Source organism: Phaseolus vulgaris, chromosome 6 (genome assembly GCF_000499845.2).
Source record: "Phaseolus vulgaris cultivar G19833 chromosome 6, P. vulgaris v2.0, whole genome shotgun sequence".
Taxonomy (NCBI): Eukaryota; Viridiplantae; Streptophyta; class Magnoliopsida; order Fabales; family Fabaceae; genus Phaseolus; species Phaseolus vulgaris.
In genome coordinates, this window is record NC_023754.2 from 20,600,093 (window position 1) to 20,617,613 (window position 17,521).

The 17,521-nt window shown below is 31.9% G+C and overlaps 2 protein-coding genes and 2 non-coding genes across 10 annotated transcripts in view; 2 read left to right on the forward strand and 2 right to left on the reverse strand.

Annotated features, from left to right (window-relative positions):
* Window positions 1–3,316: 3,316 nt before the first annotated feature.
* Window positions 3,317–3,398, forward strand: TRNAS-UGA (transfer RNA serine (anticodon UGA)). Its single transcript has one exon. It is a non-coding gene; the product is annotated as a tRNA-Ser (tRNA).
* Window positions 3,399–3,557: 159 nt separating this feature from the next.
* On the forward strand, window positions 3,558–3,639 carry TRNAS-UGA (transfer RNA serine (anticodon UGA)). Its single transcript has one exon. It is a non-coding gene; the product is annotated as a tRNA-Ser (tRNA).
* A 3,023-nt stretch (window positions 3,640–6,662) lies between these two features.
* LOC137831725 (sugar transporter ERD6-like 5) overlaps window positions 6,663–17,521 on the reverse strand; it is a 44,450-nt gene continuing 33,591 nt past the window's right edge. The window contains exons 1-18 of one of the 6 annotated variants that reach the window (XR_011084470.1): window positions 11,656–12,187; window positions 11,511–11,573; window positions 11,311–11,400; window positions 11,171–11,230; window positions 10,965–11,030; window positions 10,797–10,862; window positions 10,607–10,682; window positions 10,456–10,520; window positions 10,188–10,280; window positions 10,017–10,097; window positions 9,847–9,931; window positions 9,689–9,732; window positions 9,506–9,586; window positions 9,367–9,426; window positions 9,237–9,290; window positions 8,894–8,953; window positions 8,694–8,808; window positions 6,663–8,572 (exon numbers count right to left, since the gene is read on the reverse strand). Coding sequence is in view for 3 of the 6 variants with exons in the window: in XM_068639519.1 (XP_068495620.1) it covers window positions 8,457–8,572; window positions 8,694–8,808; window positions 8,894–8,953; window positions 9,237–9,290; window positions 9,367–9,426; window positions 9,506–9,568; window positions 9,689–9,732; window positions 9,847–9,931; window positions 10,017–10,097; window positions 10,188–10,280; window positions 10,456–10,520; window positions 10,607–10,682; window positions 10,797–10,862; window positions 10,965–11,030; window positions 11,171–11,230; window positions 11,311–11,400; window positions 11,511–11,573; window positions 11,656–11,847 (1,449 nt within the window). In the remaining 3 variants the exon portion in view is untranslated. Of the gene's footprint in view, window positions 8,573–8,693; window positions 8,809–8,893; window positions 8,954–9,236; window positions 9,291–9,366; window positions 9,427–9,505; window positions 9,587–9,624; window positions 9,737–9,768; window positions 9,932–10,016; window positions 10,098–10,187; window positions 10,281–10,455; window positions 10,521–10,606; window positions 10,683–10,796; window positions 10,863–10,964; window positions 11,031–11,170; window positions 11,231–11,310; window positions 11,401–11,510; window positions 11,574–11,655; window positions 12,188–17,521 lie in introns of those variants that run through there. The other 5 variants (XM_068639519.1, XM_068639520.1, XR_011084472.1 and 2 more) reach the window with 5 other exon arrangements.
* LOC137831726 (sugar transporter ERD6-like 5) lies at window positions 13,159–17,440 on the reverse strand. Of its 2 annotated transcripts, none has more exons than XR_011084473.1 (18): window positions 16,964–17,408; window positions 16,813–16,875; window positions 16,444–16,533; window positions 16,301–16,360; window positions 16,035–16,100; window positions 15,872–15,937; window positions 15,671–15,746; window positions 15,516–15,580; window positions 15,263–15,355; window positions 15,091–15,174; window positions 14,921–15,005; window positions 14,765–14,808; window positions 14,562–14,624; window positions 14,418–14,477; window positions 14,284–14,337; window positions 13,984–14,080; window positions 13,771–13,885; window positions 13,159–13,628 (listed from the first exon to the last, which is right to left on the reverse strand). XR_011084473.1 is itself a non-coding variant. In XM_068639521.1 (18 exons), exons 1-18 carry the CDS (start codon window positions 17,132–17,134, stop codon window positions 13,501–13,503), a joined length of 1,443 nt encoding a protein of 480 aa, XP_068495622.1. In that variant the 5' UTR covers window positions 17,135–17,440; the 3' UTR covers window positions 13,159–13,500. The 2 variants fall into 2 exon arrangements, 1 of the variants encoding a protein (XP_068495622.1); XM_068639521.1 differs by having other exon boundaries at window positions 13,984–14,043; window positions 16,964–17,440.

Here is a 17,521-nt window from a genome sequence, read left to right on the forward strand (position 1 = left end):
ATCAGTTCAAAGAAAATAACATCATTTAGATAATAAATCTTAATAATATAACATATTAAAAGAAAGATCAAATTATTAAAAAATAAGTTTTAAAAGAACTGTACTATTATTCATATCAAAATCTTTGATCTTATCTTAATTAATGTTAACCATTACATTGATAAAAAAAATATGAATATATAACTAATAACTCTTTTAAAGTTTCTCTTGAAGTAACTTTATTTCTCTTCAATAAATAAATATATTGCATATAATACTTAATAAATAAGTCAAATATAACCGTTGAAGAATAAACGTTTTTTAATTAAAATATATGAAGTTCAGGAACTTGGTCGTTCAGACACACTAGACAACCTATTTACTTCAAGTTTTCTCAGATTTCTTTTACTCTTTCACAGAAAACACTTCATACAATCTGATAGGATAACATCATACTTTTCAGTATTATTTTCATCTGGTGAAGGTATTTTTAGCCTTTTCATGATAAATATTATTGTTAGGTTCTCAAATTGTATTCATTGCTAATTATGATTTCCTCATTTTTTTTCTCAGGTTTATTAGAAGGAAGACAAAGTTTTTTCCTATCTTACTAGCATTCTCTCATCAAAGGTTCAATTTTTTTTTCTCAATATATATTCAAGTTTTTTTCCTTATTTTGTATTCATTGTCCATGAATTTATACACTCTGGTTATTTCATTTTTGTAATGCATATGACATGTTGGCAAGAAATGGAAGTGGTTTGATGTGAACAAAAAATGGAAATATTTATATTATAAAATAGCTAATAATTAAATATACATCTGTCAACGAAGAAACAATTCTTTTTATGTATAAATAATAACAAATGAAATTTTTATCTTATGTATTTTATTGTTATTTATAGACTTATCTAACATTCATGTTTGAAAAATATAAAAAGATGAATTAGTTATTTTCATATTTCATATTATTTTCTATAACTATTTAATACAAAAATAATTATAGAGTTTAAAAATAACAGTTGGATTATTTTTTTTATATAGTGGAAATATCATTATAATTGTAGATTATATGGATAACATTATTTGAACATGACTTTATTTATATTATTACAAGATGGTTGTGTATAACTTGATAACTATCTACTAATTGATGATCATTTCATTATATATTTAAATAAGGTTATCAATATATCACTACTGTTAATAAAAATATAAAAAATATTGTTGTTTTCTTTAATCTTTATTATAAGGCACTTTATAGAAGATGTTGATGGTCCATTTTCAAAGTACTTTTATATTTTTTTATAAAACATTAAATATATTTCACTTATTAAAAACATTGAACATTTGTGTTTTGGATTGTTCTTTAACAAAGAGATGTAAAAATTTGTTTTTTTTTAAATCATTTATAGTATTCTGTGTGAAATTAATGTTCTTTCTCACATATTAAGTTTCTTATTTAATAATATCCAATTAAATACATTGGTTCGGTATGTTCCACTAACAAAATAGTTGTATGGCAAGGTAATGACAACAAATATACAAAAATATATATATATATTTAATATGTAAATATTTATTTTTTATGTTACACAGAGCATGGATCAACAATTTGGAAAAATAAATGATTTCACAGATGCATATTTTGAAGGTATAATTCGTTCTTGTGAGGTAAATATCACTACATGAAAAAATCTTATATAGTTAATTTTCACTCGTAATATCTAACATATTTACTTTTGGAAAATAAAAATCAGACAAGAGTAAAAATCTCAAAGGGTTTCTATAGCACAAAGTTGTGTTCTCTAGTTAGTAATTCTAGTTATTATAAAGTTTTTTTTTATTGACAAAGCTTTATTATACTCTTCACTTTAAAACACTTTGTTTGATAATTATAGATTAGTTCTTAATAATATATCAAGAATGGATTTTAGTTAATTACTAATAATTATGGTGTTATAATTACATATAAGGATTTTTTCAATTAGTGTTTGAAAAATAAAGGTCATGATCTTGTATTTTTTTTTTCAACAAAGTTACATTTAAAACAAATATTTAATCTTTGCTAAAGATCTTCTTCATCTTCTAATCAATCAGTTATTGAAAAAACCTGAAGTACAATTAATACATCAGAAGTGTTCCTTATGATTAGAGTAAGAACCAATCAAATGGAAATTTTTCTTGGCCAAATAAAATCGAATAGAAAGTTAACATTAATTAAATTAATTAAGATGGCTAACACTTTGAATTGTGATCAGATAAATGTATTGAGTGCATCTTGTTGCCTAATTTATGTCTTTTTTTTTCATTTACAATAATAAAATAAAAAAAGTTTTATTGAAAAGGAAATTAACATAAACAAAGATAAAAATAGATCGTAAATTTTCTATCTAAAATTTTGCCATATGTCAAGCAACCCACTTCAAAATCATTTGGTAATTTAATTAGTTAATAATTGAAACTCTTATAATTAAGTTGCACTCACCTTTTAGTTTTAACTAAAAGTATATCACTGCTAAAAAAATTGTAATAAAGTTTTATGCCAAAAAAATGTTGTCGTCATTCTGATAGATTTATATTCAATAAAGCTTTTTTTAGCTAACTTTATTACATATATAATTTAAGTTTCATAAAACATAAATTATATATAATTTTTCTAATATATATATCACTACGTGTCTTTCTAATTATATATAATATTATGAAATATTTAGCAAAGTTGTAGATTTTAATATTCATAGATTATTTTTAATAACTATTTTTTTAAATTATTATATATTTATTTATAATATTAGTAAATGTATATAAATATAATTACTATTGCTTTTACACATACCTTACTAAACCCACATTCTACCATCAAGTATCTCAATACTAATTTTATTCACTTACCCCAACCCAAATTACATTATTATAAAAAAAAATCAGCACTACCTATAGATAAATTGGTGTAAAAATTAGTTACCTACAAAAACAAATATGTGGATAAAAGTCTCTTAAATAATAATTACCTATCACTTTCACTTTAAAATTTTTTAAAATAAAAATTAATTTTAAAATAAAAAAAATAATTAATTATTTATATTAACTAAATTACAAAAAAATTATTGATATCTAATTTAATAATAAAAATTATAAATTAGTTTTTAAATTAATATATAAATAATTATTATGTATATTGATTAAATTTCAATTATTTTGAATAGAAAAATCCTCATCTATTAATTTTTAGATATTATCTCCATCATTTATTTTAAGTTTTAATTTTATTTCCAAAAGTGAAACTCTCGATAAAGAAGTAAAACTTTATTTATATGATATATATTCAAACATCGTCGATATGTCCGAGTGGTTAAGGAGACAGACTTGAAATCTGTTGGGCTACGCCCGCGCAGGTTCGAACCCTGCTGTCGACGTTTTAAATAATTTTAATAACTATGTTTTTCGTTTTTAACACTATTTGACTTATAATTTTTATACTTACGATCTTTAGTTTCTCTGTAAAAAATCATAAAATAAAAAAAATAGTTATAAAGATGCTGAAATTTATTATTTGATATGTCGATATCAAACATGTCGATATGTCCGAGTAGTTAAGGAGACAGACTTGAAATCTGTTGGGCTTCGCCCGCGCAGGTTCGAACCCTGCTGTCGACGTTATTTTTGCTTTTTTCACCTCCTTTTTCTTTTTTGTTAGAAGAAAGATGAGAGGAGTTCACACATTATGTACAATAATCCATTATCTATTGCACTGTAAAAATAAATTTTTTTCTAGAAATCTTTAAAAACTATTGCACTCCTTTTTTTTTTCTTAACTTTATAATATACTTTTAAAGCAATTATTACTTACAAACATATCTATAATACCTCATATTTACCCACTCACTAAAACATATCTCATTACTCACTTTTGTGGTTCATTTTTATTGGTAATGAGTGTGTGCAAATATGAAGTCTTAGGTTTGTGTGTATACTAGAAAATTTCCTACTTTCAAATGAGGTAATGATGCGAAATGATATTGAGATAATAACTTGTACACTACAAAGTCTTATTTGCTACCTTGCATTTTTAGCCAATAATTTCCGTGGGTAAATATAACTATGAATAAAAAAAATTCTTTCGTAAAAAATTGTCTGTATATTTTCCTAATCCTGAATTATTTCTTCATAATTAACACGCATCAAATATTGGACTTTAAAACAGATTATTTACCAAAAAATATTCAATATAGTTTTTCTTTTCTTTTCACTGTGAATCTAAATTTGTTCCAAAAGGTCATGTGATCCTCAAAGAATTATTGTTTTTTTAGTATTTATGAGGAGAAGAATTCGATTTTTCAAATTTATGTAAGGTGAGTAAAAATTTATAAGGATGTTAGAGGAAGTAAAACATGCCTTAAGTTTTGGATAACCCCATTACCAGATTGACATGATGGAGAGATGAAATAGATAATGTCCTAGGGTCACATGAATCAATGAAGTAATAAACTTTTTCTGTGTCATTCACGTGAAAAGAAAAGTAAGGGATCACCACTCTAACAAGTGGATGTAGATAATATTGAATTGTGTCAAATTTAAATTTCACCATTGTTTTCTATTCTTTGACCTTAGTGAGGATGTGGCTTAAGTTCTATGCAAGTGTTTATATCTTGCACTCTTCATCGTTATCCATATTAAATGGAATTACTTTGTTGTAAAAAAAATATAATGTCTTGAAATAGAAAATTTCACTAAAATGGTGCAGTTTTTTTTCATATTTACGTAAATGGACAAATATATATAAAATTATAGGAATAAACATTTATTGATTAAAATTGTTAATGGTGTAGGTTTAAATTCGCCCTACCAATCAATATAAGTTTGAATTCAAACTTCATTGTCAAAAGGAATCTCTGTGACATTGTGATTATTTTACCAAAAATGAAAATTGTAGTCATGTGAACATAAAGTTCTGAGCAAAGTGTACGCTTGACATGTGTTTTGAGAAAGAAAACATTGTTTGTGAGAAAATCAAGTTGTTGTTGCACGGCCTTGCAATTGAAGTTGCCAATTGAAGTTGTCCTGCACACATCCCCCCCACCCCCCCCCCCCCCTCAACATGATCGACGACCTCAATCATATACAGTTAGATTAAATTATTGGTGGTGTGATTGTGGCCACTTCCAAGCTCTTCGACTTCCATGTCGTCACGTTATTGTCGTTTGTTCCCGACATTCATTGATCTGGTTTACAACCTCCACATGATTAAAAAGGCATATCAAGTTGAATTTTATCTTGTTCGAAACGAGGATTATTGGTTTACTTATACCGGACCAAATTTCATACCTAACCTCCACCTGTGACGTAAAAACTCGGGACAACCAATTACAACTTGTTTGCATAATGAAATGGATCAACCAATTCAAAACAAGCCAAAAAAATGTTCTTACTGTCGCAATGAAGGTCAAGGTCATATAAGAGAAAATTGTCCATTTAGACAGTAGAATCATCATTTGTAATCTTGTTTTCATCAAATATTTTAATATCATCTTCTTTGAATGACTTCTATTCAATATTTTCATTTATTTTTTAATACATTTCTTTTACATAAATACATGTATATTATTATTTTTACATACTATATAATTTATACTTTAATATATTATATAATCTAAAAATTTATGCATAAATCATATGACATTTTTATAAGTGTATTTTTAACTTTAAAAATATTTAAAAATAGAAAATATTTTTAATTTATCACACAACTATTTTTAATCCAATTTATTTAAAATTATTGTAAAAAAATAATTTTAATTATTCAACTTTATATACCATTTTCTTAAATAAAACAAAATTAAATTTTGATATTATAATTAAAATAAAAAAATTAACTATATATTTTTATTTTCAAAAATATTAATCGTTATTTCTTTTGAAAAAAAAAACAAATGAACTTGTCAACCATGAAAACTTTAATTGAGAGAGAAATTATGAATCACATGTCCAAATTTATTTAAACTAAAATTCTCAATCCAATTAAAAACTTTAATTAAAAAATAAAAAATGTGCAAATTAATAAATTTAATTACATATGTAATTTTTTTATGCATTTCCCCATTTAGCTAAATGTGAACAAAAAGTGCACCATATTTGTAAAAATTCCCTTGAAATGTTTCACACTCAAGTTCTGATGGTAGAGTGAGGGCCCAACTTTTTCTTGAAAAGATTTACTGTTGTAGGATCCCAATCTCTTGAATAATGCTACAATCCTTCATACCCATTTGAACATCTTCAAGAACAAGCCAACAAGCTCCAACACCTGTGATTTTCCTGCCAAATGATGATTTAAATGAGAAGCCCCTCATGCATGAACACCCTTTCATAATATTTACACCTGACTTTGATCAGTTCTAGTCGAACAAATTTTAGGTGAAGAGAGTCACTTGCTCCACTTTCTTCAAATTGACTGAATCCATTTTTCATTTCTTTAACTCCCTGAACACACCATGGGTGAACTTGTATAGAACAATCCAATTGCCTAAAACCAGAGACGAGAAAACAGATAACCACTTCAAATTTGAAGAGAGTGAGAAGAAGAGTTCAATTTAACTCATGATTCCACACAGTAATTAATGAAAAAAAAAAATCGATAACTTTTTAAACTGGTTTAAACAATCATAAAAAGTGAATAAAATATGTTCAGGAATTGTTTTGGCATCTAACATAAATCTTCAAAATTTGGTAAATACAGTACGATCGCTCAGTGTGTGGAACATTCTCTCTCTCTCTGTTTCTCTGCCTAAGAATACAAAACGCAGTTCAAGTAATTACACTGTGTTGTGGACCTCTGGCCACTGTCGTTTTCCCGCAACCAAACACCACCGCATGCATGCATGTTGTTCTTTATACACATTACACATCCAACCTTTCTTTTGCCAATTTTCGCAGTGCAAATTCCAACGTTCAAATCATTCATCCATGGCATGTTGCATGCCACGCGTCCTTCCAACCCTCACACAATGCTGATTCCACACATTCTCATGTTGCCATGAACATGGTGATGGTGATGGTTCACCATTTCGTGACACCTCCTTAACCCTTCACTCCCTCCCACACCACGGAGCCTCCACTCCCCAACATTCTCTTCCTCTCTTTCTATCTCTTCTTCTTCCTCCTCCTCTTCTTCTTCCTCTTCCTCCTCTTCAAGATCTGACACCAGACGCAACGTCAAACGTCCGTTCTCTCGCGACGCATGCAGAATCTCCGGCCGCTCTATTCTCACTTCCATCAACTCCAACCTCCCGTCTTTCCTCACCGGCCGGAGATAAAAACTCGGTTTACCGTTCCGGTTCAGCGACGACAGCGGCGGGGGAAATGTCCGCGCCTTCGCTCTCCCCTCCGCCTTCGGCGTCCTCCTCCGCGAAACCTCCTCGCCATCAACGACTTGCTCTCCGTCGCAATTACCGTTGCTGTGGATTTGGTCGGAGCTTTCGAAACCTAGGTTCTCGGTGCAGGACGCGAAGCCGGGAACAACACAAACGACGTCGTCGAGGGATCCAATCCGTCTGTTCTTGAGCGGAGGAGGCGCGTTGTTGTTGGGCCTGAGCATGGCGGACTCCAGAACGTTGGGAGGCCTGTGGACGTCTCTGGTGGCGAGACCAAGGCCCAAAACCTGGTGGTGATAGTGGTGGTGATGGTGACACGTGTCAGTGGAGGTGCTCCTCTTGAACAATTTGATCATGGCAGGGAAGAAGGGGGAGAAAAGAAAAGGAGGATTGAAGGAGAAAAGGATTGTGTTTGTCATGGCATAGTAATCACAATAATCATAACCATAATCAAATCATAAAAGCAGTTACAAGAATCAAGAATTTGTTGAAAGGAAATTGAAAAAGAGAAGAAGAGAAAGAGGGTATTAATAAAATAAAAGGGAAGCATAGCATGGGCATGGGGTGGCAGAGTGAGAGTGCCAACCAAACAGAACGCAAGAAAAGGAAGGGCGTGTTTGTTTCAGAGTATGAGCTGGAATCCCTCATGGAGCAAACGGTGCCGGGTCCCACGTTGGACTCCGCGCAAATAGCTTTTTATCTCTTTCTTACTTCTGTGGGTTAAATTTTAACCAAACGCTAACCTCTTATCTCCCAATCCTACCATGCCACCGTATGAATTATGCGTTGACCTCTTTTTTCAATTCTTTTTTTCTTTTTCATTTCTTTTCCTCTGCACTACCACTTCTATTTTTATGCTCATTAACGTTTCAGTCAAACATGCAAATGCTGTCATAATTAGAAACCCATTTCACCCTCCCTAACAAAATTAGGGAAAACGCGCTTCTTAGAAATGGTGGTTGACTTCAGCTGCACTTAGACCCAGCCAATCATCATTTATATGTTTTTGAAAAATTAAGTTTTGTATTAATTCTCAGTTTTCAATTCAACCTTTTAAAGTTGTTCAGAAATCACAAGTTGTTCTTAAATGTGATGGTGATGCCAAATTCATCTCTTGAGGGATGCTTGAATTTCTTCCAGTGCACGCCCCTTCGTCTCTGGCACTAGTTTTGCCACGAACAGGACCGTGAAGCCACATATGGTAGAGAAGATGAAGAAAGTTCCTGGCCAAACATAACATCAAAATGTGAATTTTTGTTTTCTTGGTGTCATTTCTTTTTGTGGGCCTTTTTGGTAAGGAGAGTAAGTGTTTTCACATGGAATTAAGAGTAAATGTGAACCTACCTGCCGAACTCCAACTCATGAGGAAGTTAAAAGCATATGATACAATCCAAGAACACAACCAGCTAACCAAAGTCACAAGACTTCCTGCAGAACCCTTCACGTTGATGGGGAATATCTGGGGGCCAAAAAAAAATTGTTCAGTAAACTTAAGGACTTCTTATGATCCATTTTTCTATTTCATATATATGTTCAGAAACTACCTCGGACATTATAACCCAGGGGATTCCCCCCATGCCAAGAGAGAACGATCCTGTGTATACCTGATCATTACAAAAACTAACTGCTCAAATTGGTTTTCAAAAGTGTTCTGACATGAATTTAAGAACTTCATTACATTATCCACTCAAGAAGTACTTGATCTTCAGTGATCTTGGGAAAAAGGAAAACATAGGTAATATCTTGTCATCTCATATTTCAAAGCCATGAAACAAAGTTTTTGTTTTATTATTATTGTTCAATTAAATGCACAAGATTGCACACTGCAGTCAAAGATTCAAATAATGGTGCATTATTGCTTAAACATTGTTCATGAAAAATCATCACCAGCACACCAGCAAGTGCCATAATGGGACTGACTTCCTTCCATTTATGTAGGTCCTGCATACGCAAGCTCAATTAATTGATTATTTTGAAATAACTAAACATGGTAGAGCAGGTTTTGTATTCAAAGAACCTGTAAGAAGAATGACAGGGCTGCAAGAAAGCATCCTAAGCATGTTCCCGATGCAGAGATCTGCATAAAAGTAAACATTCTGAATTCAGATCTTACATATCAGCACAAAACAGAAGAAATGAACCATTATCTTTTCTACCAGCAGAAGTGGCCGTCTCCCAGATTTATCCATCAAAAGCACTCCCAAAGCTGTCATTGGGATCTATGAAGACAGAAATGACTGAAGAGAAGTGAAGAGAAGACTCGCCAAAAGGGTGGTATCTATCTCATTTTATACAACATTAACAAGGAGCAAATCAATTGTATGAAGAGAATGAAGAACCTGAACAGCAACCATTGCTATCATTCCAATACTTCCCGAAAATCCTGAGATGGACAACAATTTTTGCCTCTATGAAAATTGTGTTATAAGTTTAATATTCATATGATCATCCTCCTTATCTGTCATATGTAAGAAACTTTAAAAAAATATGCAAGTACCAGCAGAGATGAATATAGAACTTGCATAAAAAGCAATGCCGTTAACCCCTCCAAACTGTTGCAGTATCATCAGACCCACTCCTACCTAACAAAGTAATTAAAATATCATAAGAATCTACAAAAGGATAAGGAGGCTGCATGAACGGGGATATATATCATAGAAAGCTCACAGTAAGTGACTTCAGATACTGCAATTGAAATAAGCCAAAAATGGTTGCTTCTGTTTCTCTCTCAAGGGCTTTGGTAAAATCCTACAAAAAAAAAGAACATAAAATAATGTATTAGACTCTTTGGCTTCTTCTCCCGCCCCCAACACTCTAATGAACAAACACTTTGTATACTCTAATTTCAGTGGCCTCTTGAGAAACATCAGCATTCTTTCCTCTAAGACGCTGTAGAACAGATTCACTCCTTTCCCAGTGACCAAATTTTGCCTACACAAGATTTCAACTATCACAAAACTTGCTATGTGTTTGTCTAACATGTCGTGATTCCAATTATTTGACACAAGTACTGAAAATCCCAGTTGCTTGTGGGAATCCTGTCATGTCCAACAGATCAATAAAAATATTTTAAACAATAAACCTACAGCAGCCGTGGACAACTCACCAGCCACCTAGGAGATTCGGGAATGAAAAATAGACCCAAAAGTTGTACGAGACAAGGAATAGTTCCTGATATAAAGAACAAAAAATGTCACTTACATCCAACCTTTCTTAATTTCACTTTGTTAGATGAAAATCATGCACATGAACATTACCTATTAGAGCCAAAATCCGCCAATTCAAGAAAGCTCCAATAAGATAAGTTAATGATACTCCACAACAAATCATTAACTGTCAAAATAAACTCCAAATAGGGATTTAAAATAGGCCTATTTAACAAAGGTTGTATTTGCAACAATGGGAGTAAAGTGAAGTGATGCTCAGAAAAAATCATCATTGCATTACCTGATGAACTGTGGTGAATCCCCCTCGGAGATTCTTGGGTGTTATTTCAGCTAGATAAACCGGTACCTGCCATGGAAACAGAAGAGAACAAACCCACAAGTATTTCTTTTGAGTGATTGAATTCCTTTGGAACTGCATTTGTGAAAAACAAAGATTCACAACAATTACCACATAAGATAGAAGGCCCATTCCACATCCTACCAAAAATCTTCCAACATAAAGCCACCAACCAACCTTCAAACAAGCATCAAGTGTCAAATAACAACGACTTAACTTGTGCAATTCTCAAGCTTTACTTTATCAATCAAGTTAACTGCTCAAAAAGAAATTTGCTTGTAGTTTAATAGTATAGTCAACAGGATTATACGGTTAACCTTTGAGAATGCTATGGCAAGCCATCCCAAGATGCAGAATACTTCGGAGAAGCCCATAGCCTGTTTTTCAAAAGGGAACAAAACCATTGAAATAAAACATGAAACTTTCATTTCAAAGCACAAAAATTGAATAAACCTACAGCTCTTCGGCCTGCGTAGTCTGCTATTCTACCACTTATTATGGCCCCAATCATTGCTCCAATAGTCAGTATTGATCCAAAAATTGAATACTGCATAAAACGAGGTCAATAAAAAGGCATTAAACAATGTTCCTTCCTCTCTTACTTCAATGTTGAATACATGACAAACTAAAACAAAGTTTGTGATTCAAAGTTCAAACCTCAGCCACGCCGAGATTGAGATCATCCATGATTCCCTTTTGAGCAGGAGACGAATATCCCACCTGCAAAATTCATACTGTGACAATGGTACCTCCAAATTCTTACAAAATTGCCAAAGCAAAAAAAGTGTGAATGGGAACTCACAGCAGACCCAAAAACGTAAGAACCAGAGACAGCAACAAGGGTGGTAAGTATAAGAATAGCTGGTACTGACCAGGTTTCTTTCTGCCTCTTATCCTCACACTCAACCCCATGGTTACCATGATAAGCTTGTAATTCTGTGGAAAGCAAAGGACTTGAAAACTCTCTGGGTTCTGCTCTACTAGTATCGTCCATGGTTCCCCAGAAGCAGATTTAGGAGCCACTAAGAATTTTTAAGGTTGCGTGTGACAGTAAATGAATCTATGAAGACTAGTGCTTTGTGAGGTCCAAAAATGGCAAGTGAGGAGGACAGTGTTGGAGATAAGTCTTGTGTATTAATGGTTGACTTGGGATACAGTGTTTGTTGATTTGAACTCCAATTCATTGGAGATACAGTGACATGGTTTTGGTTACTGATTGGCATAAATTTTGTTTAGGATGTGTCATTATAAGCTTGCACAAAAGGCCAAGACCTCCAAGCTGTGGCATTCTCAAAATCTAACATTTTCTTGTATGTGATGAAAGATGAAGTAGTAACTTAGATATTTTTGTGTGAGACTATTTATATTTTATTTTCAACCCAACATTATTATTTTTTTAATACAAGATTAAAAAGTTGCTTTTACTACATTTCTACTATTATTTGCAAGCTTTTTTTTTAATTACATCTCAAACTTCAGTTATATTAGAAATTTATGCATTGGTCACCTGAAAGAAAAATCTGCCTTATAATTTTTGTTGTTGAATAATGTAGGTATTCTAGTCCAAGACATAACTATTAATCTCTTGACCATGTTTCATATTTTTAGAATTTAACTTCTAACAACATAAAAGATCAAACATATTTGTCACTTGAACCATGTTGGTCTTTTATGATTGATACAATATGATACATAATATCCATTATTAATATTCTTAAATTTAAATAAATTTCAGATTTACTTGAGTATCTAATATTTTTTTATAATTCGATATCTAATAATTATAAAAAAAATTGTTTAAGTTACAAAAAAAAATATTCATTTCCATTTTGTTCCTATTATTACTTTACTCTTTCCAGTGGTTTTTAAAATAACTTTAAATTTTTCTTTTAATAATTTAATTTAATTTTTATTATAATCTTTTTTATCATATAATAATGTATTTTGCCAGCAACACATGTAATTAATATAAGCAACTTAATTGATATTATATTAATCCTCAACCATTTGTGTGTGAAATTTACTTTAACTTAAAAAACACTTCAACATATAATATAAAACATTGGACAAAAATATAAACTTTTTAAGTATCCAATTTTAAAAATACATTAGATACTTAAACAAAATTTAAGAAATAAAACTTATTTAAGTTATATTTTTACACGACCAATTTTTTAGTTTTATTATATTTATAATAATATATAGTAGGGATTTGCAATAAACTGTTTTCATATTTTACTCGTAATAATATTTTTAATTCCCAAATTAAAAAATAATATTGAGATAGTGGAAAGTGACTTGCATGGAGTATAAAAATAATTGTCCACATTAATTGCTTATTTTCATACAATAAATAATATATCTACAATTTTATATATAAAAATTCTAAGACAGCAAATGAAAATTACATACACAGACAGCATCTATGTTTTTACTGACAACTTTGACATGTCACCGATCATTGCACAGATTAAATTGGAGAAATAATACAATCACAAAAAATTATTTAGACATGGTGATTGTTACTTTCATGTAACTTTTGAAAACTTTCTTTACACCAAACCTCCATCAATCTGCAACTTGAAGAAATTCTAAGTGGGTATATTATGCATGAAATTCTGTTGCAGGGGAATACCAAATTCATCTCTTATTTTACGTAGGTGCCATTCAAAGAAGCTTGAATTTCCTCTAGTGTACGTCCCTTGGTCTCTGGTACTAGTTTTGTTACGAAAACAACAGTGATGCCACATATGCCAGAGAACAAGAAGAATGTTCCTGTCCCATCATAACCAAAACATCAATTTTACACATATATAAGAACAAGGATGTTTTACTGATTTTTTTGCTTTGTCTCTTAAGGGAATCAATGTATGTGTTAGAGTTAGAAACAGGAATTAAAGAGTAAATAGAAGTTTACCTGGTGCACTCCAACTCATGAGAAAGTTAAAAGTATATGCAACAATCAAAGAACATGTCCAGTTAACCAAGATTACTAAGCTTCCAGCAGTGCCCTTCACATTAATGGGAAATATCTGGAAAAAAAAATATACATGAACAACATTCATGTGCTAAGGATTTATTATATTTCAATTTTAATTTGATGAGTGAAAACATAGTTGAACAAAGCTACCTCAGACATTATAATGGACGGAATTCCAGACAAGCCTAGCGAGAACAATCCCATATATAACTGCTCGTTAACAAATCAAAATCAGAATTGCTTTTATCTGTCAGTCATTCAATCCATGAGTAAATCAGTCTCAAAATATGCAACATGAATTGAGATTTTGTCGTAAAATTAAACTTCAGAGACACCATTAAGTCTTAAATTCAATTTGATCTCACTAAGACAAGTACAAGGCCTATGAAAAAATGGAAAGAGGAAGATAATTAGAAGATGCATGTGTTGGTATTATTAGAAAAGCATTACCAATACACCAACAAGCGCTATAATGGGACTTATTGCCTTCCATTCCTGTAAATCCTGTATCAAGCAAGCCTAATGATTCTTACAAATAGTTCAAAAAACAAATGATTAAAGAGAAGATCTTCTATCAAAAGAACCTTCAACGAGAATGATATGGCTGTCAGGAAGCTTCCTACGCATGCTCCTGTAGCAGAAACCTGTGTAAGAGTCAAAATTTTGGATTGAGATTACTAGAATATGGAAAAATAAAATAAAAACTAAAGAAAGCTTTATCATTTTACCATTAAAAGTGGTCGTCTTCCACACTTATCCATCAGAAGTACTCCTAAAGTTGAAAATGAGACCTGCAAACACAAATAATGGGCTATGTGAAGAGAAGACCCTGGAATGAAGTCTACACGTCTCATCCAAAATGGCACTGAACTCATACTGTATAGAATTGAGCACACAGAAGTAATGAAGTTGTGTAAACAGAAATAAAAACCTTAAAAACACCCACTGCTATTGTTCCAATAGAGTCTGAAAATCCTGTAAAAGAGAAGAATTTTGGCCGTAATGAATCTTACACCAATCTAGTATTCTCAAATTTGTTTTTTCTTATTTGTCGTATGTTACAAGCCAAAAAAGGACCTGCACGTACCAGCAGAGATAAATATAGAATTTGTATAGAAAAGAATGCCACTAATCCCTGCAAACTGTTGTAGTATCATCAAGCCTACACCTATCTAAACAAGTAAGTAAATAAATATCGTGAGAATCTGTAAAACATTAAGATAGCCTTCATGAATAGAAAGAATTTAGAATGCTCACAGTAAGTGTCTTCAAATACTGCGACTCAAATAAGACAATAATACTGCCAGCTTCTGCGTGTTGCTGAAGGGCTTCTGTGTACTCCTACAAATGAAGGTACAGAGCTAAAAATGTTATACATTAAAATCGTCTCCCAGTAAGATCATAAAGCAAACAAAAACTTGTTATATACTCTGATTTCAGTGGCCTCTTGATAAATATCAGCATGCTTTCCCCTTAAGCGCTGTAAAGCAGACTCACTCTCTTTCATCCGACCAACCTTAGCCTGCAGAAGATTACATATATCGCTTGTGCTATTTTTATCAAATGACATGTGTTGACTCTAATCATTTGACAGACAGAAGAAAAAAATTGGTTGCTTGTGTGATATGTGTCCACCATGTACTGCTCAAAGAACAAAATTCCAGAAGCTATGAACAACTCACCAGCCACCTGGGTGAATCAGGGATGAAGGGCAGAGTCAGAAGCTGCACAATACAAGGAACAGTTCCTGAGATAAAGAAAAAAATTATGTGAGTTACTTGAAACCCTTTTAAATTTGGTTTTGTGATCAACATAAAGAATAGTACTAGTATATTACCAATCACTGCCAAAATCCGCCAATTCAAAAATGCGCCAATAAGATAAGTCAATGACAACCCACAACAAGTCATTAACTGTCACAGCAATACCAAATAGACATCTAAAATAAGCCTTTAAGTGAGGCATAAAACATAAGTGGCATGATACACAAAATAAGAGTAAAATGATTTAGGTGTTATCATTTATAGTGTTCCTTTACCAGATGACCTTCAGTAAATGCTCCTCTGAGATTCTTGGGTGTTATTTCTGCTATGTAGACTGGAACCTAATATGCAAAGGGAACTGTTATATCTATTTCTTGATTGACTGAATAACATTAATTTGAACTGCAGTCATAACATATTAAACGTCAAAGCAATTACCACATAAGATATGATGCCAACCCCACATCCTATCAACATTCTTCCGATATAAAGCCACCAAACAACCTTCAAACACCGAATATTCATTATCTTAGACTTAATTTAAGGAAATTAACCCTGTGGCTGTGGGAGTAGGAACAGATAGAATTAACCCCGTAGTAAACAAATTAACTCAGTAGTAATTTTGCTTGAAGCCTTGTTAAAAAGGAATCTCGGATATGCGTACACTTCAATTATAGAAATCTGGGAAGAAATTAATGGCAAACCTTTGAGAATGCTATCATAACTGATCCCAAGATGCAGAAAACCTCCGACAAACCCATAGCCTACATGGAAAAATGCAAAATAACCAAAAGTGAAAAACAGTAACATTGAAATCAAAACTAGGTGTAATCTGTCTCTGACTTACCAATCGACGACCCATGTAATCTGCTATTCTACCACTTAAAGTGGCACCAACAATCGCTCCAATGGTCAATATTGAACCAAAAGTTGAGTACTACAAAATTGCATAGAGTTTAACTTAAGGACATAAACGGTCAAATAAACAAGAACCAATAAATTTAGGAGAAAACAAAATACAACTTCTTAGGTATTCTCTTAGTTTCATCTTAAGAATCTATGTATGACCTAAAACATCTATTACACAATCTATTATACTCAAGTTACAACTTTCAAGTTTTATAAGGATTATTCAATTTCCAGACAAGTCAACTATTCTTAACAAGGCGATACATTTTAAGAGAGAATTCAAAAACAAAGATTGTGAGGTTGTAACCTCGGCGACAGAGAGATGCAGGTCATGCACGATTCCATACTGAGCAGGGGATGAATATCCGAGCTGCAAAAAGAGGTGTGAGATGTGACTGCAAGAACAGAAGTGGTGATTCTGAACTGTGATGATCCAAAATGTGTGATTGATAACTTACAGCATACCCAAAAACGTAGGAACCAATTGTAGCAGAAATGGCAGTGAAAACAAGTGTAAATGGCATCGAAGAAGCTTCATTTTTCTCATTTCCATGGGAATCAATTCCATCTTCGCCTGTGGACAGCAGAGGAGTTGAAAATTGGCTTGCTTCACTGCCTTTGAAGCCCATGAATGATGAATCCTTTGTTGGAAATTTTCCACCACTCCAACCAAACACTTGACACACGTTGTTTACCACTGAACAAGAAAACTTAGCATATACACATGTGGTTGTGTATCAGATTCACAGAACAAGAACAAGATAGCATATTTAATGTTTTTTTTCGTTAAAATAACTGTCAGCCAATTGTTGGGAGGAAAAAATAAAGTAGTTGTGAAGTTTTTTTTTTGTTGGTGTAGTCTCCTCTCATAATCAATACACCTAATTTTCAACATTTCATTATTCTACTACTCTTCCCCTCCCACAAATATCTACAACATTTTCAAAACCATTTTCTTATTTTATCTAAATTTGTGTTTTATTGATCATATTTTTGGATAATTCTGAAAAATATTA